Raw genomic sequence first — 27,547 nt, forward strand, 5'->3', positions numbered from 1 at the left:
CCTCTCCAGAACTGTTTCTGGAGCACAGACAGGATGCTGTGTGGCTCACACATCCTATCTGTCAGGATCCATGTGGCAATAGCCAATGTGGCTTGCATTGGCTCCTGCGACCACAACAGTGCAGCGGTTTGTATTTGATAAAAAGCCTTAAGGAGGTAGAAGCAGTTTATGAAAGTGGATGTGTCGAAGAGGTTAGGAGCTTCTCTGGCAATGCAGATGATGGCCAAGAACAGTATCCAAAATCAAGTATTCATGGATGGTGCCTCTTCCCTGGCAAGCTGCCCCCCAACAGGTTTAGCATGCAATAATGTTGTCCTTGTGCCTAATACGCTGCAGTGTGACCTACCCTAAATAGTGAGTAGCAGGATCTGCTTTTTTCATTCTCCACACAGTCATCCGATCTTTAAATGTAATTTTCCTGGCCACCTCTCCAGATCTGTTTGTGGCCAACTGAGAGAATGGTGTGCGGAAGACAACCTGTTGCTGTTGGTCGAAACCTGAGACAATAGCCAGTGTGGCATGTGATCTATCCTCGGTGGGGTCATTGTGAATCGGTTTCTATTCGATGCCAAGCCCTCTTATACACCTGTATTTACTTATTAGGAAGAAGCAAAGGTTAGATCTCAGGTCAGTGCACAGATTGTGCAAACAGGAGAGATGTTTGCTGGTGATGGTGGGGGCTGTGATGTATGTAAAATCCCAACTGTATGAACATTTATTTTGGAAATTACTCCCAAATTTTTCAACTGTTTCATTGTAATAACTAGAAACACCTGCTCCAGCAAAGGTGGTGGGGGAGCGGGGGGGGGGGGAATGCTATTATTCTCATTATTATTGCTGACAATTATTATTACTATTATCATGATTTCCCTGCACAGGCGAAGCGAAAAGCGAGGTTAAGCGATTGGTCACGTGTGTGCCGTGCATACTTTTTAAGGTGCATTAAAAAAAATTTTTTTTTCAGCAACCGTGAGTCTGATTGACATGAAATTTTCCATATAGGTGTGCCTCTGACTGTATAATTTTATCGTCATAATTATGACGTCATAGTTCATGTGATACAGGCACCATCTTTGAAAAAAGTTTACACCTCTTTGTCTCTGAAACCACTCCATTCAAAAATTGTACACATGGCTCATTGTAAAGTACTCCCCCATGGCAGTGCCGGATTAAGCCTCGGCTGGCTCTAAGGCAGTGCTTCTCAACCTTTTTCAACTCGAGGCCCACTCTGGCTCTGAGGAAATTTGAGGCCCATCATACAGAATCGTAATGAGAAAAATGTCAATAAAACTTAATGCCAAAACAAATCATTATGCTTACCTTTAATGAGACACTTGAGCTTGCTTCTTGGAAATAAGATGGTCAAGTCGTGGTTTGAAGGGGGACAGGCTCACACGCAAAGTGGCATTCAGAGTGTCTGTTTTTAGACTATTTCGTGCTTTTGATTTTGTCACAGTTACAGTCGAGATGCCCGATTCACAGAGATAGGTTGTGGTGAATGGTAAAAGAAATCTGATGGCATGCTTTGACAAAGAAGTGTATTCACTGCTGGCCAATATCCAGAATGAAGGAAGGTCTACTTGTGCATGCTGAAGCTTCAGACTACTGTCTGCAGAAAGTTCCATCAGTTCATTTTCAAGTACAACAGACAAGGCCACATCTTCTGAAGCAGGATCCACTGAGAAAGGGTTCAAAACCCAAAGGTTTCCTTGCCTTGGATCCTCTGGAAAGTAGTCTGCAAACTTTTGTGATAACTCGGTCAAATGCTGGATTATCAGCCCAGATATGTCTGTATGAGGAGTGGATTCCAAAGTTAAACTCAGAAGTGGAAACATCTCAAGTCGTCCATCCTTCACTTTTCTGTTCCAAAGAACAAGCTTTTTCTTGAAGCCTTCAATTTTGTCAGCAACCAAGAACACTGAACTGTTCCGTCCTTGCATTGATATGTTGAGCTGATTTAACTGGTCAAACACATCTGACAGGTAAGCCAATTTGGCACAAAAGTTATCATTACTGTAATGATCAGCAAGTGGTGAGTGTTTCTCTTCAAGGAACATGTGGACTTCATGTCTCAGTTCAAAGAGGCGATTAAGCATACGTCCTCTTGAAAGCCACCTCACCTCACTGTGGTACAGAAGCTGCAAGTGATCAGAATCAAGTCTTTCACACAGTGCAGCAAAACACCTTGAGTTGAGTGCACTCTTCTTGATGAAGTTCACAGTTTTAACAGCCACATTAATGACTTCATTCATTTCTGATGACATCTGCTTTGTTGCCAGATTTTCTCTATGTAAGAAGCAGTGGGTCTTCTTGGCATCTGGCGCCCTCTGTTGGATCTGTTTTACAACACCACGATGGACTCCTGTCATTGATGCAGCACCATCTGTGCACACACCTATGCAGTTCTTCCAATCAATACTCTTGTCAGTGAAGTATTTGTCAAGGCAGAGCATTACATCACCCGCAGCTGTTTTTGTGGGAAGGTCTTTGCAAAACAGTAGATCCTCATGAACATCACTGGCCCCACAGTGCCTCACAATAACTAGCAATAAAGCATTTTTGCTAATGTCAGTAGATTCATCCAACTGAATGGAAAAATACGGACTGGCCTTTATTTTTTCCACCAGTTGGCATTCAATGTCATCACTCATTTCAACAATTGTTCTCATCACAGTATCATGAGAGAGTGATACAGACTGAAGTTTGGTTGCAGCTGCCTCTCCAAGAATTTCTCGACACATATCAACAGCACTGGGTAAAATAAGCTCCTCCGCGATTGTGAAAGCTTTCTCGCTACGAGCAGCAACCATGTAGCTGGCTTTCAATGCTGATTTGTAAATGTTGTAATCACTTTCTGCTGTGCCTGAAGTCCAGCCCTTTTCCTCTCAAAATATTCCTTTGCCTTACCTGCACTATTCGGGTGTCTTGTGTTTAAGTGTCTCTGAAGCTTTGACGGTTTAAGCGCCTCGTTTGACAGGATTTCAGCACATTCAACACACTGTGCTTTTGGCTCAACATCACTGCCTGCCATCGTGAGTCCATATTTAATGAAATCGGGGTCATATTTCCTCACCACAACCTTTCGAGATTTTTCCGTAGCAGATTTGTCTTCTCCATCACACTTTCGTTTCAAAAATCGATCCATTTTCGGTTCAAGAAATTATCCGCGAAAGTTGAAAAGTTTACAAAAAATTCAAGTTCGTGAACGCATGAACTAAGTACAAGGCACGTACATGCATACACACATCGCATATATGCGCACGTGCACAATACACACGGATATAGTACGTTCACATCACAGTTACATGTAGATCGAACGCGCCTAAACCACCACTGCATAAACATGACGTACGTAAGCACAAAATGACTCAATCTATCTCTCTCGCGCGGGCGCTCGCTAGACGGTTTCGGAAAGACGGAAGTACAAACAGACCGAGCTGAATTCCAGCTGTGTCGTGTAAGTCTTACACTGTAAGATCAGACCCTTTTTTATATACTTCTTCTTTTCTTTTTTGCCGACCTCGCAGCCCACCTGTGAGGGCTCCGGTGTGCCGCGGCCACCGGTTGAGAAGCACGGCTCGAAGGCACATTTTGAAATTTTAGAGAATGGCCTGAAAGATTTAAATTAGATCTCGGGCTCATGGAAATGGACCCCAGACAAAAGATGAATTGATTCAAGAACAAAATATTTAATACAAAAAAAAACAAATATTTGATGTGAAAATAATTTTTGGCCCAAATTTTTGGCTGGCCCTAAAGCCTGTATCTCACTGTGCGACAGCTCGCGACAAAATGCGAACGGGATTCTCCAAAATGTCTGGAAACGTTCGCGGTGGTTCTCAATTTCCTCGCGTGAGTCACAGGACGTCGCTCTGGTGTCGCTGGAATTTTTAACATGTTCAAAAAATTTGTGCGACAAATTTTATCTCAAAATAGTCACAGAGTCGTCGCCTCGAACCCTTCTCAATTTAGTTTCCGTCAGTCAGAAGGTGTGACAAATGTAATGTACATAGATTCACAATAGTTAAATCCAGATATGACTAAAAATAACCTCATAGTCCATATTGTAAAACCAGCATTGTCTGTCCTCTTTCTCTCCTGTTCTGAGAAATGGCCTTCAATGCAAACTTTTCACTTTCCCATCATTCCTTTCACCTTCCCATCATTCATAAATCACGTCACACATATTTTTACATAAATTAGGTCACACACAAAATATGGTCATACCCACAAGCCCCTATCAAGGCAGACGAACAATTGGGTCACACACAATGTTTGTGGGTGCAACGTTGACAAGTAACAAAACACTATGAACAATCAGGCTTGGTCAGCATTCTCCTGTAATCCCACCATCCTGTTCTGCCACGGCACAGCTCCCACACCATTGTAGTACTCAGTCAGGTACTCTCTTACTCGTTTCCCAACTGACAATATGATTGCTGGAAGGGGAAAGGCCTCGTGTGTGTGTGTGTGTGTGTGTGTGTGTGTGTGTGTGTGTGTGTGTGTGTGTGTGTGTGTGTGTGTGTGTGTGTGTGTGTGTGTGTGTGTGTGTATATATATATATATATATATATATATATATATATATATATATATATATATATATATATATATATATATATATATATATATATATATATATATATATATATATAGTTCCGATTTCTCAACTGTCACGCACAGTTGTCTTGCGACTGTTGCGCGATGGTCGTACGACCGCCGTGTGACCGTCGCGCGACAGTTACATGTGCCAAAAAAATCTGTTTTGTCACCTGAACGTCGCGTGACATATATGCGAACTCCAGGCGAAGTTCATCCCAAATTTCGCCGGGAGTTTGTGGGACATTCGTGAAACATACGCAAATGTGTTTTAGTATAAATTCGGTGTGATTCCAAGTGAAACTTATCGCTGTTTTATCGCAATTTGGTGTCTCCAGCTAGTCGCGAGCTGTCGCAGCCCAGTGAGATACAGGCTTAAGGCACATGCCTTGTCTGCCTAATGGTTAATCCAGCACTGCCCCATGGGGAATAAGATATGTTAATGATGATGTCATCACTGTCTTCATTATGACGTCATAATTCGACAAGTCCAACGCTTGATTTGATAAGTAATGAAAATTTTTTTTTCTGAAATTGTTGGAACCACTAACTGATCAATGCAAAGCTTATCTAATTGATCAGCTACTCATTAGAAATATAGTTTGATACAAGTAACATCATCTGTCACTGGTCTGGCACTATATTGGATCAAAGAAAAAAATACCTTAAAAAAAAACAAAAGAGTTGGCTTGCACAAAGTTCTTCTCAAGACTGCACAGGGTAAGTATTCTATGAATACCATCTTCTTGTTCTTGCTTTTGTTATTGCAAGCAGCCTTCAAAAAACACCATTATTATATTACATGGAACGACACCTGATTTGTCTCTGCACCTTAACATGGCATTTTTTCAAGGCAATACAACAAGGGAATTCCTCTGGATTATTTGCAGTCGCGTCGAAAGCAACATAGGCTAAGTGACTGCGAAAATAAGAAGGCCCTTTACTCGTGATACAATGAAGGCCTCTGAAATTACTTGTAATATCCTCTCTCAACACGAATCGGGAGTGGTGCTACATGATGCACATTTAGGTAGAGCATTAAGAATTTCCATCCACCCACCTTCAAAACCCCCCTGGGTGTTGGGGGGGGGGGGAACTAGGTAGCTGCAACCTTTCTCTTAATAGCCCTTAACCCCTCTGGCAAGTTTGTATAAGTAACGACTGAATGCATTGGCTACAGCCATGCAGACGGACAGACACCAAATTGCATATTTTAGGATGATTGTAAACTTCTGTAATCTGGTAAGTCCAGCAACACATGTGTCAGTCCCCCATCTCACAAATTACCAACTATTGTACAAATTCTACAAAAAATTCTTTTTCGGATATATGCGATGATGGCACCCAAATTGTGTCTGTGATAAATGCCCTTTAATCTGAATAAAAACGATTCCAATTGAGTGATCTTGTATATTTGAACTGTTTTGAAGTTTGCAGGAGCATAGACTTGTGTTCTTTGTTCAAAAAAGAAGAAAACCAGCAGGGTTTTCAACAGACTGTGTGTGTGGTCCATGTTATTCAATTGCAAACTTTTCCCTTCGACATCACTTGATATGAGATTCCGAGAAATAAAACTCATTATTTTTGTTCATCTGTTTGAAATAACAATGCGAGGCATTTCCTGGCCATTTGAAGAGAGGGTAAATCACATCCCCCCACCCATGAAACAAAGAAACAACACACCATGCACGGACATCTTTGCCAAGTCACAATATTAAAATAATTTCTTCTCTTATTTCAATAGAAGGTATTTCAACACAAACCCTCGGCTGTGTGAAAGCTTTGACTATTTCAGGAGGATTGCATATTACTCAACATTCAAAAAGGATAGAGCACGGCCAAACAGCCATAGGTTGTCAACCATGGCGATGGCATTATGGGCCTCATGGCCTCCTGCATTTAAGTTCTTTGTCAGGGAGCACATTATTATTATTGCATATTTGAGACAGGGGTCTAGAGCTGTAGTGTTACATGTTTGAGACAAAGTTCCAATTCGTACTTTGTACCAGTTTTGGATGGGGGTGTAGTTGTGAAGGAAGGCAGAAGGAAGGCAAAACAAATCCACCATTTTTGCATGCATAATAAATGTATGATCCAGAACTGCATGATGGACTGGAAGGATGATCAATGAAGCATCCTTCACCGGACACATGGGCTCTTCATCTTATTCCAAAGAAGTGCATTTTCACAACATGCATTTACTAACATCCCAGGTCGATGAGTGTCAGCTCAGCAATAACCAGGCAAGGCATTGCAGTTTAGATTTTCTGCGACTCTTGTGTGTCTGAACCCAACCTGTGAACTTGCCCGTCCAGATATCCAGACGCTTCTGCTGAGATCTTTACAATATTAAACTTTGATAAATCCATGCTGCTCATTAAATGTCACATCTTAATTTCCCAAAAACATTCTTTGACCAGTCCTACATAATTCCTTAAACCCTTTGTTTAACATTAATAAATGCAGCTGTTGCAAAGTGAAGTGGTGCACCAGCCAATTGTTAGCTATTGAACAACTTCCCAGTTTTATTCAGTTGGAACATAATAAATTTGAAGTTTTCCAAATACAGGTTGCAAATGGATCTGCAGGGGACTGCTACAGAGAAAAGACATTTTTATTTCCACAACTTAACTCGTCATCGTATGACTGCTGGATGACTTATGAAAGTTGCACACAGAAATGCAAAAAGTATTGCTTTTTCTTGACCAGCGCAACAGACGTTGCGCTTTTAATGGCTCCAGGGCCCAAGTGGTTTGGAATTTAAGGAAATTCCTAAAATTTTTATTTTATTTTTTTTTTGCTTCCCCTACTTCACCCACTCATTTTCCATTTTTATTTTCAAATCTTTACAAGGTAAAAACAGTAACCTCCCACCCCACTCATCCATTCTCTCCCTCTACAACATTAATTGGTAAGTCTAAAATTGAAGAGTCTATGGTTTATAGTGGACAGAAGGTAAGGGCCGATTCAGGTTTCTCTGATTGCATGATCATTAGGATCTGTTCAGTGACTGTATAACTTCCAGCCTCTGTGCTTCAGTGGTGTCATAGCTATCAGTTCAACCCAAAATATGCTTCAATTTATGTAATTTCTGGGAGTGGAGGTGGAGTGCAAGGTGAGTGAAGGGTTGGGATGGAATCTTGTGGAGGACGAAGGTGAATGTGTATGTCCACGGCGACGCAAGTACAGTAACATGCAACGAAAAGCTTTCAGGTCATGCATAACCAACCGGGATGACCACAACGGGCGTCGCTGCTTGGGCCATGAATAGAGAAAACGATGTCATGTATAAAATAACTTAAATAATAATTTGAACAAGGATCAAACACACTGCAGAACAAGGAAGCATTAATCCATCTTGGAAACAAATGATTTTCAACATAAAACTCCCATAATTTACACCCACTTTCATCAATAAATTAAATAGAACTCTGCAGTGATATATCAACGAGACAGCACGACACATGACAAGCTTCTACATATTTCAGAGTAATAATAAATAAAACTGAGAAAAAAATATCTTCAATGTAACATCAATTTCCCTCATAAAGTGCAGCTACAGCCGACATAAAAGTAACAAACATAAATGTACATTGATAATGGTACCTGCTTGTGATTTACAAATTCATTATACAGTTGTTTGCATACATATTGTCTGCCCTGATTCTCTCTTTATCTCTCTCTCTCTCTCTCGCTTTCTCTTGCACGCACACACACTCTCACTCACACTCTCACTCACACTCTCACTCACACTCTCACTTGTATTTATGCACTCATAAGTGTAAATAAATTAACACTGAAAACTCAAGTGAAACAATGTGCCTCAAAATCAGAGTATAAGCAGGAAAGAACGTGGCATTGGAGGCATGGGGATGGAGTCATAGGGGACAGAAGAGGTTTTGGGTGGGGAGAGAGTAGAGGGAACATGGCGGTATTGAGGACTTGAGGCAAGGATGGTGGGGCGGCGAGGTGAAGGTCACTGCCCCAGTTCTGCAACGCCCGACATTGCATAAATCCCCAACTTGGGGTCAACACTGTGTGGGTCATTCCTGATGGTGCGCTGAGCCCAGCACAGCGCTAGTGGTAGGGTGTAAGAGGAGGAGGTTTTACAGATGAGCAAAAGGGAGGTGTGATATACATGAGGGACATTGAGAAGCAAGTGGCAAAGGAACGGGGAGGAAAAGGTCTTTTCCTTTCCCATTATTCCCTGCGTCTCTTGCCGCTCTCCATCCACACTTCTTTCCACACTAGCAACTGTAGCCAACATGGAGGGTGCCGCAATTGAGTGCTCAAGGCAATTCTGAATCATGCCTTTTCTTTTGTGCATGGCAGGTTGCAATCTGTCTTGCCTCCAGCTCCATCAACCTCAATGCGCTTGGAACGTGTCGGCGTTCCTGGATGTAATTGTCCTTTTCCATTTTTCTCATCTAGAGATTTGGGATTGGAAGATGTGAACAGATTTGGGAGGGGGGAGGAGGGGGAGAAGAAGGGAGGAAAAGACATAGCTCATTCAATTGGCAAAAACACCATCTCATAAGGAGAAGTGAGCAAGCCATCATTTTAAGGAAACTTAATCATTAGGAGACTGGAAAATATAATTTGACGCAAATAGGTCGATATATATGTCCCCACTCATATTAGATGACATCCCACTGTGACGTTTGATCTCAATGAAAAGTCACATGAAGAATTAAGCATTAATTGAGAGCTGGGGGGGGAGGGGGACAGACAGAGACAGACAGACAGACAGACAGACAGACAGACAGACAGACAGACAGACAGACAGACACAACAGATGCTTCTCACTGAAGTTATGGTCTGCAAAATGAAATACAAGAGGCACATAAACTTTGACCTGTTGAACCAGAAATGTAATCAGTTCATCAACGTATTACAGTCCTTTCTTGTACCACGTTTGGTTAATACAGCTTGAGTGGTTCACAAGTTATCGTGGTAACAAAAAAACTATAATGGTCACACGAACAACCACAAAACATAATGCATCTGGCCTTTGACTACAAAAGGCATTAAAAAGATAATGAAACCTTTGTTTTGAACAAATTATAAACTTATTGCATATCCAGAAATTAACACTTTACCGTATCCTCGACCTAGTTAATTTATATGACAACCCTGTCTCACCGCTGAGTTGCTGCACTGATAGTTGGTCATGTGAGTTGACGAGTTGAGCCTGGATTATCTCCACCACCTTCTTAAACCGACGGCTTGGGCCTGCCAACAGGAAGGGATTGTCAATTGAATGTGTGAGAAGGAGAATGATAGTGGAAGAAAGATTGAAATTGAAAGAGAGATTGAATTGAAGATAAATACAAGGTGGGTCAAAGTGGATAGACTGAAGGAAAGTGACATAAACTATGATGGCAGAGTTGAAGAAGAGTAACACCAATAAACAGCGTTTATTCAGTTGGTGTCATGACTGCTGAGTTGTTGGATGAAAAATAATTTCTGTTTTTTGTCTTTCAAGTGTCTTTTCATTGGAGGGAAAAAAATCAAAATGAAAAATCAAGGAAGAGCTTAGAAATTAAATCTGAATCTAATCAACCACCGCACATACTCTATGCCCAATAAGATCAGACCACAGGGGAGGAGAGCTGCTTGGTTTCCACAACCAAACCAAACTTTTTATGTTTCCTAAAAGATTCATTAATCATGTCCGTTCTGCCGAAGCAGTTTCTTGGTTCGTGTTACAATCCTGGACGCGTCACCATTCTGAACAAGGAAATCAAAGCAGGAATTTGAAATTTGTTCAGGGTGCCTGTGATAGCTCACCTACTCTTCACAAAGGACACCGTATAACTTTGGGGCTACGTGGGATCTTTAACGTCCACTGACTGATGCCGGCAGACGAGATGCCCAGTTTAACATCCATCCGAGAGACAGTACACGCATTGATGAATCACCCTGCCTAGGAAACATCAGGATGATAGTTTATAAGCTGAGTCGGGATTCAAACTCACGTTAGACAGTTTAGAATTAAGTGTGAGTACGACTGCCAAAAATAATTTTCTTAGCAAGAAAATATATTCTTAAAATAAAGAAAGTTTACCTTTTCTTGAGGCTATCATTTTTCTTGTTTCAAAGAAATATTTCTTTCATGGTTTTCTTGTTTCAAGGAAATATTTCATATTTTAAGGAATTGTTTTCTTACTAAGAAAATCATTGATGGCAGTGTACCTCTATGATCTAGGTCATCCTACCAGCCCTTATCCAAATAAAGATAACAGGAATGAACATTTTAGTAAGAAAATTTAGATAGTCTCAACTCTTTCGGTCATTTCTTTATCTTAATTTTGAGAAGATCACTGGCCAGCAGCTTTTATATCTTGTCATGATTCTGTTCCAGATCTCCTTTCTGTGTCGATTTTCTCTGTTCTTTTTTTCTATTATGCTGTTTACTGTAAGCAAAGAATGGGCAAATGGTTGATTTAATACTGAGGGTATTATTGCCTCTGCTACCGAAGGTGGGTGGAGGGTATGTTTTCACCCGTGTCTGTCTGTTTGTTACTTGGAAAAACAAAAAAAAAAATTTCTGACAAGTATGTTGATTGCTTCCGTTTGTCTGTCTGCTCACCTTTAATCACCGACAGGTCACAATTTCAAACCGATCGACACGAAACTTTACGAAATGGTGGAGTTGATGGTCCAACAACAGAATCCTATTTATTATTTTTTATCGCCAAAAGGTCATCATAGGCCAAAGGTCAACAACTTTTTCGAATTTCTAAAATCCTTAGTTTTCATCCGATTGACCAGATTTGAAGAGGATTTTCAAATCATGTCACTGAATTCAACCAGCAACTACCTTTGAGGTCAATATAGGTCAAAAGGTCAAAATAGGCCAAATTTCTAAAATCCTCAATTTCCATCCAATTGACTTGAAATTTGACAAGGATTTGCATATCAGGTCACTGAATTCAACGACCCATTATTTTTGAGATCAACATAAGCCAAAATTTCTAAAATCCTTAATTTTCATCCAATTGACTTGAGATTTGAACAGGATTTGTATATCCGGTCAATTAATTCAACCACCAATTATTGTTAAGGTCAAAAGGTTAATTTGGGCCCAATTTCTAAAATTGAGAGATAAGGCCAAAAATAATATATATCATGATATCTCAAAAGTTGTGGACAAGTTATGACAAAACTCGGTGGATGAGTTGGTGAGGTGACAAGGACAAGCAGATTCGATTTTGGTTCAGATCCAGCATATCATTTGGATATAAAATGTAAAGTGTTCAACCTGGCAGTGGAATGTGCTCTACTGAGTGCCGTTCTACTTTGTTCTGTTTTGCCAAGTGTTGCTCTATGAGTGATGTTTCATTTTTCTGTCTGTCTGTGAACAGGATATCTCAAAAAAGATGAGGACGGATTCGGACGAAACTTGGTCCGATTTGATTTTGGTGAATTGATTTGATTTTGGTGAAGATCTGGATCCAGATCCGGATATGAGTTATTTCATTTTTTAAAAGTGATTCCTCACCTTTGAGAGATGGAGCCAAAAACGATATGTAGCATAATATTTCAAAAAGTTGTGGACGAGTTTTGACAAAAATTGGTGGACGAGTTGGTTCAGGTCCAGATCTGGATCTGGCCGATCAGTGGGGTACAAAAATATAATTCTCTTCAGATTGGCAGAGATACAGGTGTGCTCTTCCGGGTGCTGTTGTCAATGAGTACCAGCTTGCTGGTATCCTGTGTTGGAGTGGTGACCTGTCCAGGATTGTGCCCAATAGCCAAGGAGACTGTTTGGCAGCACCAATGCTCAGCACAGGGTATAGTACCAATGGATGGATGGATGTTTGACAAGCAGGTGTCCACATACTTTTGGGCATGTATTGTATGTGCTCTACTAGGTGCCATTGTAGTTTACACTGTATTCTCGTTGAGCATATTGTGGATATGCCTGGTGTTGACTTAATGGTTAGGGTGGTGGGCTTGGGATCTGAGGATCCTGAGTTCAAATCAGCACTCAGATGTTGAATTAATACCAGGTGGGGTTGACTCTGCCTGCCATCCTTATACGGTTGGTAAAATGAGTGCCTGCTTGCTGGTATCTTGTGTTGGAGTGGTGACCTGTCCAGGATTGTGCGCAATAGCCAAAGAGACTGCTTCGGCAGCACCAATGCTCTGCACAGAGTATGGTTCTGATGGATGGATGAATGGATGGATATTGTGGAACCTTCTTAAACTTTTGTGAAATTATTCATTAAGAGGAAGGGAGGTGTTGCAATCATATCTCTTAAAAGGCAGAATTTTTTTTACCAATTGCTGCTTTCGCAAAGACTGGATTGGCATCTGTTCAGCAGCATAGCTGTGCATTCAACAGAAGACATTCTTGGTCTGATCAGCAGCAGGATAACTGGAAGTTTAGATTTCCACAATAATACAATTTTTCTTTGTCTCGACAATGTGGTGAAAAACATGGTTGGTTTTTTTCAGCATCACTGTGTGTTTAAAGAGTTAAGGATATCTCTGGGAAGGCAACGGCAAACCACCCAGCATAGCACAACCCAGCTTGTCAAAAGACTGCTTTGACAGCACCAACGCTCTGTAAAGAGTATGGTACATTGATGATGATGATGATGATGTATTACATCGACAAGCTACATTGTACAGTCATTGTTGTTGTACAGGGTGTATAAAAAGTGTATGATTAAATATTAAACTGCAACAGCACTCGGTCGAGTGCATACCACTGCCAGGCTGAACAGTTTATGTTTCATATCCCACTGATCGGCCGGATGTAGATTCGGACCTGAACAAAAATCTAATCAGCTTGTTCTTGTCACCTAACCAACGCATCCACCTAGTTTTGTCATTATCCGTCCATAACCTTTTGAAATATTGTTGTATATATAGTTTTTGGTCCCATTTCTCAATGATGAAGAATCACTTTTAAAATTATCATATCAATATCCGGATCTTCACCAAAATCAAAACAATTCGGCCTTGTGACACTCTTACGAAAGAATAAGAAGAAGAATTTTGCATTTTATTAGCAGTGATTGATTTCTCTAATAAGCAGTTCATTGTTGAGGCTGTTTTGCTGTTTCGGGAGATGAAAGAGCAGGAGATGGAAGCACTGAAGGAGCTGCATAACGCTGCACTGTGCCAATTCGTGTTGGTAATCTGGCAGTTGGACAGCGCTCGAAGGTGGCAAGATGTATTGCAGCAAAACATAACAGACCAGCAATATCTGCACAAATTTCTTATACCATAATATGCTTTCAAGCAATTACGCAAACAGCATCTTAAATCTCTCTGCACCAACTGTGAATACATGACAATGTTTGGCTATTGCTTTGTACATTTGCAGCTTGCTGAAAAGAGCACCAGTCAAGAATCACCCATGCTCCATATTCCACACTAAAACCATTCCCAACCTTCCCTCTTCTTGACTTTCCAAAAAAACTTGGATCCAGATCTAAAAGAATTGGTAATTCTTTGTTTGAACATACCAAATAATTTGAAAAATGGCAAACAAATGTGCAATATTAAGTAAATACGACTAATTATTTAATGGTCTAAGTTATTCCCACCCACTTGTGGGGTCAGTCTGGCAATGTTTTTGGCGTAAGTTCACAAACCGGCTTTCCAGGCCTGACATTCACCTAAAAGCAGCAGGAATTTGGAATTTGGTTCAATGTGCTGGTGATAACTCATTTCCTCTTTGCAAAAGACACTGTGGGATCTATAACATCTTTAAAGTAATAATAATAATAATAATAATAATAATTTAATGCTAAAACTTGATAGGCACACAACCCTGATAAGATTCCACCATCAACCACACCACTATAGATCTGATTGGCCCTTGGGAAAATATGTTTTATGCCCCCACCCCCATCAGGCTGATTGACAGTCGTAGTCCCGCCCACCCATCTGATCCCTTCCTTTTACTTTACAAAGGAATGCAGTTTTGCATACTTTTCGTGGAATCATTTCGAGTTATTAAAATGACGATAGCAAGGATGCTGCACCAAGTAAAACTCTGTCAGATGGTACCAGAGTCATTGTCATTGAGAGAGGCAGCTTGGAAATATGTTGTCTCAAAATGGTTATTATTATTATTATTATTATTATTATTATTATTATTATTATTATTATTTTGATGTTTGAGAAGAAGATTTGCCAGTTTTGACCGATCTCAGTTTTTGCTTTTTTATTTTTATTTTTTGCTTTTGGCATGGCCTGGAAGACTGGAAAGCGATCCCTGCCGAGACAATCAGCTGAACAGACCAGGTAGGCTTTCCTATGTTACCAAAGCAACCTTTTGGAGAAGATACTTCAACTTTAGTTTTGTATGTAGCCGGTGGGACTGACATTTTTTTCCACACCATCCTTACATTGAGAGTGCTGGCACACTTTCTGATATTACACAGTAATGGCTCAGGTATGACTCCTAAAATATGGATTGATCACCATAGACTGTCACAGTTTGCTCAATGGAGTTTCAAAAGCATGTTTTGTGTTCCTGTTCCCATAATAGAACCAAAGTGAGATGCAGTTAAAAAAAAAGTTTGAAGAGCATTATTTGGTATCATGTCCAGCTCAAGTGTGCTTTGACTTTAATTTGCGGAACATTTAATACAAATAAATGTGCTGATTTAAATGTTAACCCGTTCGTCGTGTCCTCTTTCCCTTATTGAAATGCCATCTTGCATTACGGAATGTTAGTCGGGTTTTAAATACCCGATAAATAGAATCGGATCCGGCGAGGTCGGGCGATAATACCCGCTCGGTTATCTCAGAACTGAACGGACTGCTTGAGCGGTTCGTGTCCAAGCAGGCCTTTGCCGAGGTACGGTCCCTCGGTAGGTTACCCGCGCGAGTACTTAGGTATATCGATATTTGGCGATTGACCCTATTTCGCGTGGGTAGAATACGGACTGGGCCGTGGTGGGATTAAGAACCCACCCGTGACTGGTTTCCGGCATTGTTCCGGAAAGTCACGACTGAATTTCTCGTTCGGTGGGCGAACCGGCCGCTATTAGTTGACGCGGTCGTTCGCACGCTGGACGGGCGTAGATTCGTAACAATATCTTCCCCTTCTTCTTCTTCTTCTTCTTCTTTTTTCTTGTGCTACTATTGTATGCTACTATCAAATGCCACTATCGTGTAGCATACAATATCGTGTGTGTATCATACGTGCATCGTGTGTGTACCATACAGTATCGTGTGTATCATGTGTGCATCATACGTGTATCATATAGTATCACGCGTGCATCATACGTGGATCATACAGTATCACGCGTGCATCATGCGTGTACGGTGTGTGTATCATACAGTACCATGCGTGTATCGTGTGTGTACCGCATGTGTGCATCATACGTGTATCATATAGTATCACGCATGCATCATACATGTATCATGTGTGGATCATACAGTATCACGCGTGCATCATGTGTGTACGGTGTGTGTATCATACAGTATCATGCGTGTATCGTGTGTGTACCGCATGTGTGCATCATACAGTATCACGCGTGCATCATGCGTGTATCGTGTGTGTATTGTGTGTATCAGGCGTGTATCGTGTGTGTATATCATGCGCGTACCATGTGTGTATCATGCAATAGCATGTGTGTATCACGTGTGTATCATGTAATTGCATGTGTGTATTGTTACGGCTGTGGAAATGTGCAGAGCACCATATAGGTCCTTAGATAAGTTATGTCGATAAGTCTGTGTTCAGATAGATTTCTCCACCGATGTTTAAAGGGGATTATTCGTGTAACCGGGCTGGATCTTTGAGGTAGTGTTTTTCTTTTACTATCGTTATTTTGGACCAACCGCCATTACTACCACCACAAAGCTCCACCAACCACGATCACCACAACCACCTTCTCTTCAACCGCCAACATCCCCACAGACAACGAACAGCCGCCTTTACAACAACCACCTTAACCACCACCCAACCACTCCACCCTCGCGACCACCACAAAACGCCAGCCACACCACCATCAAGACCAGCACAAAACGCCAGCCACGCCACCATAACGGCCAACCACACCACACCGCATTTCCACCTCAGAACGATTACGAGAAGCCTGGCATTCATCGGGGGAGAACGGACGACGGCCTCACCCCTCCCCCCAACGACAAACACGTGCGCAAAAGACGCCCGGAGAAAGAAAAAGAATGGAAAAAGCCCCGATTCGGTGAGGAAAACGCCCTGCTTCTGGAAGCTTCGCACATGTGCTGGAAGAGGGGGGGGGGCGAAAGGGAGGGGCGAGGCGCCGTGAAGATAAAATGGCACGCTGAATGCAAGTCTCTCTTGGTTGCTGCTGGAGGTTGTGGAGGTGTGTGGAAAGGAGAAAAGACTGTCATGTCGGAGTTGTGGGTAGTGTGTGGAGCCGCGGAAGGGAGCTGGAGAGAGCGGAGCACAGCAGAGCCAAGGCGCGCGGCCTGCCGTACCGTGCCTCACCGTGGGTCGTTGGAGAGGGGACGTTGATGGTCGCCCCAGCAAGTCACCACGGGGGACAAGGTAGCCAGCCAGGTCTCTCGGAGCCTTTGCGTTCTACACCGCTCCATGCATATAAAGACCCCAAGAGGTTCAGTCTACCCCCTTGTCTTTGATGGGGTTTTTCCTTTGTTTCTTTGCATGAATGCTGTGGCACCAAGTCCGTAAGTAGAACTGTATAAGTGTGTACATAATAAATAGATGGTGGTAGCTCTTTGTCTTGCTCGCGTCCTGTCCCGACCCCCATTCATTGCATGATTGAATACGTGCATTGTTTGCATGCATGACTGCATAACCGCATCTTTGACCGTATACGTGCACGTTTGGATGTGAAATAAATGTGCTTGTTTAAATGTCACCCGTTCGTTGCGTCCTTTCCCCGAATTGAACTGCCGTTCTTTGTTCGGAATATAGTTGGTTTTTAAATAGCCGATAAAAGTGATCGGGTCCAACGGGGTTGCGCGATAATACCCGCTCGGTTATCCCAAAACGAAGCGAGCTGCAAAAGCGGCTCGTTTCCAAGCAGCCCCGTTGAGGTACAATCTCTCGGTAATCTACCCGCGCGATTAATGAGGTAAATCGAAGATTTGTCGATTGGACCCTGTGGTGCGGTCGAGTACGGACAAGGTGTTGAAAACACACCCGTGGCTGGTTTTCGGCGTTGATCTGGAAAGGCGCGACGGGATTGTCCGTTCGGTGCCACTATTGGTTAAACGCGGTCACTCGCACGCTGGAGGGTATCATGTAATAGCATGTGTCATGCGATAGCATGTGTGTATCATGCAATGGTGTGTATCATATGATACCATGTGTGTATCATGTGTGTATCATGTGAGTACCACTTAATAGCAGGTGTATATCATGTAATAGCATGTGTGTCATGCGTGTATCATGTGTGTATCATGCATGCATCGTGTGAGTATCATGTAATAGCATGTGTGTATCATGCGTGTATCATGTGGGTACCATGTAATAGCTTGTGTCTATCATGTGGGTATCATGTGAGTGTCATGCAATAGCATGCATGTATCTTGTGTGCATCATGCGTGTATCACGCATGTATCATGTGTGTAACATGCATGTATCATGCGTGTAAAATATGACACCATGCGTGTATCATGCATGCATCATGTGTGTACCATGCATGTATCATGTAATAGCATGTGAGTACCATGTGTGTACCATGCGTGTATCATGTGTATATCATGCGTGCATCATGCATGTATCATGTGTGTAACATGCATGTATCATACGATACCATGTGTGTAACTTGCATGTATCATGCGTGTATAAAAAGATACCATGTGTGCATCATGCATGTATCATGCGTGCATCTGCGTGTATCATGTGTATATCATGCATGCATCATATGATACCATGTGTATATCACGTGTGTATCATGCATGTGTGCAACATGCATGTATAATATGACACCATGTGTGTAGCCTGCGTGTAATATGTGTGTACCATGTGTGTGTCATGCATGTATCATGTAACAGCACGCGTGTATCATGCGAGTATCATGTAATAGCATGTGTGTATCATGTAATAGCATGTGTGTATCATGTGTGTATCATGCGCACCATGTGTGTATCATGTGAGTACCATGTAATAGCATGTGTGTATCCTGCATGCATCATGTGTGTAGCATGCATGTATCACACGATACCATGTGTGTATCATGTGTGTAACATGCATGTATCATGCGCGTACAATATGATATCACGTGTGCATCATGCATGTATCATGTGTGTACCATGTAATAACATGTGTGTATCCCGCGCGCACGTTGTGTATATCATGCGTGTATCATGCATGCATCACGCGTGTATCATGCATGCATCATGTGTGTAACATGCATGTATCATGCGTGTAAAATATGACACCATGCGTGTATCATGCATGCATCATGTGTGTACCATGCATGTATCATGTAATAGCATGTGAGTACCATGTGTGTACCATGCGTGTATCATGTGTATATCATGCGTGCATCATGCATGTATCATGTGTGTAACATGCATGTATCATACGATACCATGTGTGTAACTTGCATGTATCATGCGTGTATAAAAAGATACCATGTGTGCATCATGCATGTATCATGCGTGCATCTGCGTGTATCATGTGTATATCATGCATGCATCATATGATACCATGTGTATATCACGTGTGTATCATGCATGTGTGCAACATGCATGTATAATATGACACCATGTGTGTAGCCTGCGTGTAATATGTGTGTACCATGTGTGTGTCATGCATGTATCATGTAACAGCACGTGTGTATCATGCGAGTATCATGTAATAGCATGTGTGTATCATGTAATAGCATGTGTGTATCATGTGTGTATCATGCGCACCATGTGAGTATCATGTGAGTACCATGTAATAGCATGTGTGTATCCTGCATGCATCATGTGTGTATCATGCGCGTACAATATGATATCACGTGTGCATCATGCATGTATCATGTGTGTACCATGTAATAACATGTGTGTATCCCGCGCGCACGTTGTGTATATCATGCGTGTATCATGCATGCATCACGCGTGTATCATGCATGTATCATGTGTGTAGCATGCATGTATCATGCACATTCCATACGACACCATGTGTGTATCACACGCGCATCATGCATGTACCATGTGTATAACATGCATGTAGCATGCATGTGTAATATGATACCATGTGTATATCACGTGTGTATCATGCATGTGAGTAACATGCATGTATCATGCGTGTATAATATGATACCATGTGTGTAGAACGCGTGTATCATGTGTGTATCATGTGTGTGTCATGCATGTATCATGTGAGTATCATGTGTGTATCATGCATGTATCGTGCGTATCATGATACCATGCGTGTATCACGCGTGGGGCATGTGTGTATCATAAGATACCATGCATGTCTCATGTGTGTATCTTGCGAGTATCATGCAATGGCACGTGTGTATCTTGCGTGTATCATGTGTGTACCATGCGAGTATCATGTAATAGCTTGTGTGTATCATGCGTGTATCATTTGAGTATCATGTAATAGCATGTGTGTATCATTCGAGTATCATGTGTGTATCATGTGTATACCATGCGTGCATCATGCATGTATCATGTGTGTAACATGCATGTATCACGCGTGTATAATATGATGCCATGTGTGTATCATGCGTGTATCATGTGTGCACCATGTGCGTATCATGTAATAGCATGCATGTATCCTCCATGTACCATGCGTGTATCACGCGTGTGGCATGTGTGTATCATGCTTGTGTATATCATCACGCATGTGGCATGTGCATATCAAAATATATCATGCATGTATCATGTGTGTATCTTGCATATACCATGCGTGTATCATGCATGTACCATGTGTGTATCATGTGAGTATCATGTAATAGCACGTGTGTATCTTGCGTGTATCATGCGTGTATCATGAAAGAGCATGTGTGTACCATGCGTGTACCATGAAAGAGCATGTGTGCATCATGCGTGTATCATGTGATAGCATGTGTGTATCGTGCGTGTGCCATGCATGTATCATGTGTGAATCATGGAATAGCATGTGTGTATCACGCATGTATCATGTGTGTATCATGCGTGTATCATGATACCATGTGTGTACCATGCGTGAATCATGGAATAGCATGTGTGTATCACGCATGTATCATGATACCATGTGTGTATCATGCGCGTATCATTGTGAGTATCATGTAATAGCTTGTATCATGTAATAGCATGTGTATCATGTGTGTACCATGTGTGTATCATGCAATAGCATGTGTGTATCATGCGTGTGCCATGTGAGTATCATGTAATAGCATGTGTGTATCATGCGTGTGCCATGTGTGAATCATGGAATAGCATGTGTGTATCACGCATGTATCATGTGTGCACCATGCATGTATCATATGATACCATGTGTGTATCATGTGAGTATCATGAAAGCGCATGTGTATATCATGTAATAGTATGTGTGCCGTGCGTGTATCTTGTCTCGCCCACGTCTATCACGTGTGTATCATATAATATTGTGTATGTGCGTATATAGCGTGTGTGTGCGTATATATTGTTACGAATTCGGAATTCGATCGCACACAACATTCAGGTTCCTTTGGCTCAGATACGTCGATAAGTGCATGTTCCATTGAAAGCTCACCTTCCATTGTTTTATGGGCAGAAATCGATTAAATGCACTGTGATTTAATTTAATAGTTAGGGAGCGATCACAAAACAAAGGAAGACACCCCTCCCCCTCTTCTGCGAAGAGGAAGAAGAGTCCTCCCGTCCTGAATCACGGGACGTAAACAACTCCCTCCCACCTGTGGTTCAGCGGGGGATGGAGCACAAGAGCATGAGTCACGCCGGGAGTGGGGGAGGGGGCCGATAAGAATAAAGAAGAGTTCCTCTGCTGTGTTCGGGCTGGCTTTTAGTGAGCTTCGGCTTCTACTTGGTGGTGCTGCAGAATGGTGCCACATAACAGACCAATTGTGCATTTTGGGTGATAAGCACGAAAATTGGCACAGATGTGCCAATTTGTGTTCGGACTGGCTTTTAGTGAGCTTGAGCTTCAGCTTCTACTTGGCTCGGGTTAGGGTTGAGGCTTTTTGAAGGCTTTTTGCTTCAGCTTGGCTTTGCAGCAGGCCTTCGGGTTTTGCTTGGCTCAGTTCGCTTTTTGGGCTCTGGCGTGGTGCTCGCTTTGTTCATCGAAAGAGAGTTGAGCTGGTTGCTTGGCTTGAGCTGCTGGTTGCTTCTTGTTCTCGGTTCGTGTTCTGAGAGGCTTTGTTCATCGAAAGAGAGTTGAGCTGGTTTGTCGCTCGAGCTGCTGGTGGTTGCTTCTTGTTCTCGGTTCGTGTTGTGAGGGGCTTTGTTCATCGGAAGAGAGTTGAGCTGGTTGCTCGGCTCTGAGCTCTTTGTTTTCCGCTTGGCTCCCGGCTTGGTGCGACTCCTTGGCCTCACCTTGGAGGTGGTTCTTCGAGGAAGCGACGCGTCGACAAGAAGAATTGGTGCCTCGTCTCACCAGCATGTGTTCGGAAGCGCGAGAGGATTCGCTGGAGCTCGGGAAGGATCGCGGCTCACAGCGATTGGATCCAGCTCGCTCTCGCTGAAGCCTGGGTCCGAGCAGCTTGAAGACCACACGAGGTGAAGAGGTTCGAGATAGGTTCTGGGTTTCAGCTCATCTGTCCTCTGAGTTGAATTCCTTATTAAAGGCATCAGCCACCATTTCTTGTGTGTGTGTGTGTGTGTGTGTGTGTGTGTGTGTGTGTGTGTGTGTGTGTGTGTGTGTGTGTGTGTGTGTGTGTTTGTTTGAGTGTTTGTAGGCCCGTCTAATAAGTAGGAAACTGTTAAGTGCCTAGGCTGTATTCGCTTTGCATTTCATAATAGAACTCGGCTGTAGGTTTTTGCTTGTGTCTTTTTCCCCATCCCCCCATTCATTGCATTGCCTGTGTTCAAATAAATGTCCCGATTGTTAAATGTCACCTGCTCGTTGCGTCCCTTCCTCACATTGACTGCCATGGAGCGTTCGGAATGTTCGCTGGCTGTTTATAAGCCGATGAAACGTACATCTGGTCCGACGGGACTTGGCGATATATAACCGCTCGGCAATCGCATACGGTACGAGCTGCTTCGGCAGCTCGTTTTCGTGCAGGTCCCGTTGAGGTGTCGATCCCCGGCATTTCTTTCTGCGCGAATCATTAGGTATATCGATAATTTGGCGATTGACCCTGTCGCGCGTGGACAGAATAGTTGGCTCATCTATGGTGTGGTTAACAACACCCGTAGCTGGGTTTCGGCGTTGATCCGGAAGCTACGACTGGATTGCTCTTTCGGTGGGCACGCGGCCTGGATTGGGTTGAAGAGGTCGCGCACACGCCGAACAGGCAGGAATCCACAACAATATCGTGTGTGCGTATATATCGTGTGTGTGCGTATATATCGTATGTGTGCGTATATTTCATGTGTGTGTATATTTCGTGTGTGTGTGCGTATATATCGTTTGTGTGCGTATATATCGTGTGTGTGCGTATATATCGTGTGTGTGCGTATGTTTCGTGTGTGTGCGTATATATAGTGTGTGCGTATATTTCGTGTGTGTGCGTATATATCGTGTGTGTGTATATATCGTGTGTGCGTATATATCGTGTGTGCGTATATATCGTGTGTGACTCAACTTTTTGTTCTGCATCACTATGCTGAAGCGAAAACGCGTGATTTTATTGAAAGAGGAAGTATTTTAGCTTCAAATTCGCAAAATGCTGCATTTCACAGAAAGAACTTGTAAACACAAAAATGTCTCAAATTGGCCTAAAACAACGTTTTTTCACCAAACAAAAGCATTGTCCGAATCAACTTTTTGTTCTGCATCACTATTCTGAAGTGAAAACGCGTGATTTTATTGAAATAGTCAGTATTTTAGCTTCAAATTCGCAAAATGCTTCATTTCACAGAAAGGACATGTAAATACAATAAGGGCATGGGTAATCGACAATTGGAGGATTAATTTACCTTCCTGTCTCTAAACATTCACTTTAATGTCATTGTGATTCACATTTAAGCATACATACAGTGTAAACCAAGCAAGGTGCATAATATGTCAGCAAATCAACAATTCCTATGCATTTTAGGATAACAATAATAATGCATAAGAAATGTATCATGTTTAGCAATCGACTGGAAACCTACTTTTTGTGCACGAAGATATATAACATGGAAAATAGAACAGCACTCAGTAGAGCGCATACCTCGGCCAGGCTAAACAGTTTACATTTTGTATCCCACTGATAGACTGGTTGTGTATCCTCACCATTCGTCCTTGTCACACACCGAAATCGAATTAGCTTGTTCTTGTCACCTACCCAACCCATCCAACAAGTTTTTTTTTCATAATCCATCCACAACCTTTTGAGATACTGTGCTATGTATTAATTTGGCCAAATCTCTCAATGGTGAATAATCACTTTTAAATAAAAAAAAATATTCTCCTTTCCAGATTCGGATCTTCACCAAAATCGAATAATTTCTTGCTCGTCATACAACCAACCTGTCCACCAAGTTTCTTCCGAATCCGTCGCAGTGTTTTGAGATATTGTGCTAAATATTGTTTTTGGCCCTCTCTCAATGGTGAAGAATCACTTAAAATCTTTAGTATCCAGATCCATCGTCAGAATTTCACCAAAATCGAATCAATTCGTCCTCATCACACACCCAACCTGTCCACCAGGTTTCGTCTGAATCCGTCGACAACTTTATGAGATATCCTGCTCACAGCCAAACAGACAGGGGTGAAAAACATAACCTCTATCAACCTTCGGTGGCAGAGGTAATAAAAGTGAAGGAAAAGGCATAATTGGCAAATGAAATAGTTAAACAAATACAGTATATAGTGTACACTGCACTGATATAGGGGCACCTGAGAGCAAGGTGAAGGTCACAGAGTAGATACCACTTTCCTTGTGCCCTGGACTTGCTTCACTATAAGTGATATCCACTTGGAATTTGATGGGTTTTTGGAAAACCACGGGGCTACCAGCCGACTTGTACTCAGCACGGAAACTTGTCTGTGATAATACGCTGTGGCTTAAGCTGGGGATCTGTCCAAACAAGAAGGAAAGGGGCACAAGTTTAAATCGACTTTATACATAACTGAGAAGTTATATAACATTAGTGTGAATTTTTAGTATGACAAGTTTTTAAAAATTAAAAAGTGAGGTCAATGGAGGAGTATATAACGACTCACTCCAGCACATATACCAATGAGAAATAAAGATTCCCAAGAGACATCGACACACATTTTGCCCATAACTTCATTTGCAAGTCTGCAGTTTACTCTCACATTATATCTCAATTTTCTCTCCAATTACACATCAAACTTGAGTTTCCCAGATTGCCCATGGAAGGTCTTTTGTTCTGAAGAAATTGTTGGGAAGTAGATAAAATGTAATTTGAAGCTCGGTCTCTTCATGCCTGTTAGTCACAAAATTGGCAGGGTAGATCATATACCCAAGTATGAATTTAGTTGGATATGTCACACACACACACACACACACACACACACACACACACACACACACACACACACACACACACACACACACACACACACACACACACACACACACACACACACACACACACACACACACACACACACACACACGGGATTCCTTAGTTTGGTATCCCATTAGTAATTGTGGTTAATTAGGTTAACTTCCCCTTGTATCAGGGACAGGGAAAAATGCATTGTAAGTGTTAGCAGGTTCCATCCCCATTGTGATTTCGCACCTTCCATTCAGCCACCCCATCCATTCATCCATCCCAATCCATCATCCTTCTCTAAAATCTACCAAAACACCATACTTTCCTGGAAACCCTCCTCTTCATTTAACCCATTTCAATCCCTCCCATCCTCAATCCCTTCAAATCCTTTTCCCCATCCTCCTCCCCCCCCCACCCCTTGCACCTTTCCACAGCACAAACCACACCAACACCGTAATCAAAAATCAACATTGACGCTGTGATTCCAATGGCGAATTTCGTGACACAACAACCACCCAATGGCAAATACCATGGCACAGCGATTCCTGAGGGTTACTACCGAGATGCAGGCACCACATCATACCCAGGTCCTCTGGTGAACCATACCAGTGCCCTGCCATCTGAGCTATCTGGGTGACTCACGGGCTAAGCACACAATTCTCTCACTTAGAGAGATGCCACTGTCAATGCCTGATTTGGATGATGAATCACATGGCCGATGATGTAATCAATTTTTTTTTCCCACATATACATATTATGTTTGTTTGCCTGTTCATTACCCTCACCAAAGCAGAGGGTATTGCATTTGGGTTTGTTTGTTTGTTTGTCTGTCTGTCTGTTTGTCAGCACAGAACTTTTGTGTTTTTCTCTGAAACGCTTGTCTAATTGAGACAAAATTTCCACCATAGGATTGACTACTCATGTGGAATGTTTTAGTGATAATTATGACATCATAGGTCACGTGGTGTGGCAGCTATGTTGGAAAAACTGAAAAACTTTGGACCTCTGTATCTCTGAAACTGAACCAAGGAAAAAATTGTGGCACACAGCAAGTATTCCTCATGGGGAATGAGTGTGATTTTTTTATGACGTCATAGGTGCCTTCGTTATGTCGTCATAATTGCATATGTAGAACGCTACATCCGATCAGTATGAAAATTTTTCAGGGTCATCCAGGGATAAAATGGTCAACAACAAAAATTTGATAACGTTGCCAGTCACGTGATCCAGCAGCCATATTGTGTTTTTTTTTAAACCTTCAAAAATCTTCTCTGAAATGGCTGAACAGATCGAGGTGATACTTTACACGTATGGCCGTCTATCCATGAGGAACAAAAGATTCACACATATAACAACATAGGTCACATGGTTTGGCAGCCATTTTGGATTTACCATAAAACCTACAAAAATCTTCTCCAGAATGGCTAGATAGATTGAGGGGAAACTTCACGCAAATGTTCCCCAAGACATGGGTGTACAAGTTTGTTAAGGAATAATTGATGGATCAAATGGTTTGGCAGCCATATTGGATTTAAGAAAAATATTGAATAATGTTTTCTCTGGAACCGCTTAATCAATTGAAGTGAAGCTAAACAATTATGATCTAGTCGTGATGGGGAATACATGTTTTAAATTTCAACTTGATCGGACACATAGTCTGGCAGCCAGAATTATTTCTTTTTTTGATGTGGGTTAAAAAAACCATTTTGTTTTGAATAAGACTCACTTGGCTGTGTCTGATTGGGTTTGGGGGTAGAGATGAAGCAGCTGAAACCTGAATCCTATCCAGGTTCCTCCTGATGACTTCATCTTTGCTTTTTGCTTGTTCAGGTTCCTTCTGATGACTCCAATGCAGGACTGCACCGATTTGGTCTTTCATTTGATTCGAATTGAATTTATTTGAATCCCATTCTAAATTCAATTGAATAATAATAATAAACGTCATGGGTCAGGGTTATTTGTCCATTCAAAGCGGGGTTGCATCAGAACAGGACGTCTTGGTGCCCAGTCATCACTGCCAGCAGTTATAAAGTGACAGTTCTAATTATGTCTTATTCATTACGTAACACACCAGTACAGAAATGCCACACAAAATACACCACACAAAACGACACAAACTCCACACAAAACAAGTCCTGGCGAGGGTCTGCATTCTATAATTGCTCTTATTCTTGTTTATAATTGTATTACTGTACTTTGCCCCATGGTGAATAATAGCGGTCATGAAATAGTCCCCCATGGGGAGAAAACCCTCTCGTGGACAGACATTCCTCTGGTTGGCACTGAATGTTCTGGAAACAGTCGGAAAGAGAGTGGTGTTTCTATATGTGGGAGAATTGTGTGCTTAACCTGTGGATCACCCAGATACAGTAGCTCAGATGGCAGAGCACTGATACAGTTCACTAGAGGAGGAGGAGGAGGAGGAGGG

The 27,547-nt window shown here is 42.1% G+C and overlaps 1 protein-coding gene and 1 pseudogene across 1 annotated transcript in view; both read right to left on the reverse strand.

Annotated features, from left to right (window-relative positions):
• Positions 1 to 1,322: 1,322 nt before the first annotated feature.
• On the reverse strand, positions 1,323 to 2,810 carry LOC147032764 (SCAN domain-containing protein 3 pseudogene; annotated as a pseudogene).
• Positions 2,811 to 7,197: 4,387 nt separating this feature from the next.
• LOC147032765 (serine/threonine-protein kinase BRSK2-like) overlaps positions 7,198 to 27,547 on the reverse strand; it is a 242,804-nt gene continuing 222,454 nt past the window's right edge. Inside the window, exons 16-18 of the mRNA XM_085850890.1 lie at positions 24,494 to 24,674; positions 9,742 to 9,831; positions 7,198 to 9,026 (exon numbers count right to left, since the gene is read on the reverse strand). Coding sequence (XP_085707016.1) covers positions 8,905 to 9,026; positions 9,742 to 9,831; positions 24,494 to 24,674 — 393 coding nt within the window. The 3' untranslated portion in view covers positions 7,198 to 8,904. The remainder of the gene's footprint in view (positions 9,027 to 9,741; positions 9,832 to 24,493; positions 24,675 to 27,547) is intronic.

This window comes from Eptatretus burgeri, chromosome 2 (genome assembly GCF_056783735.1).
Source record: "Eptatretus burgeri isolate ZD-2024b chromosome 2, Ebu_testis_v1, whole genome shotgun sequence".
NCBI lineage: Eukaryota > Metazoa > Chordata > Myxini > Myxiniformes > Myxinidae > Eptatretus > Eptatretus burgeri.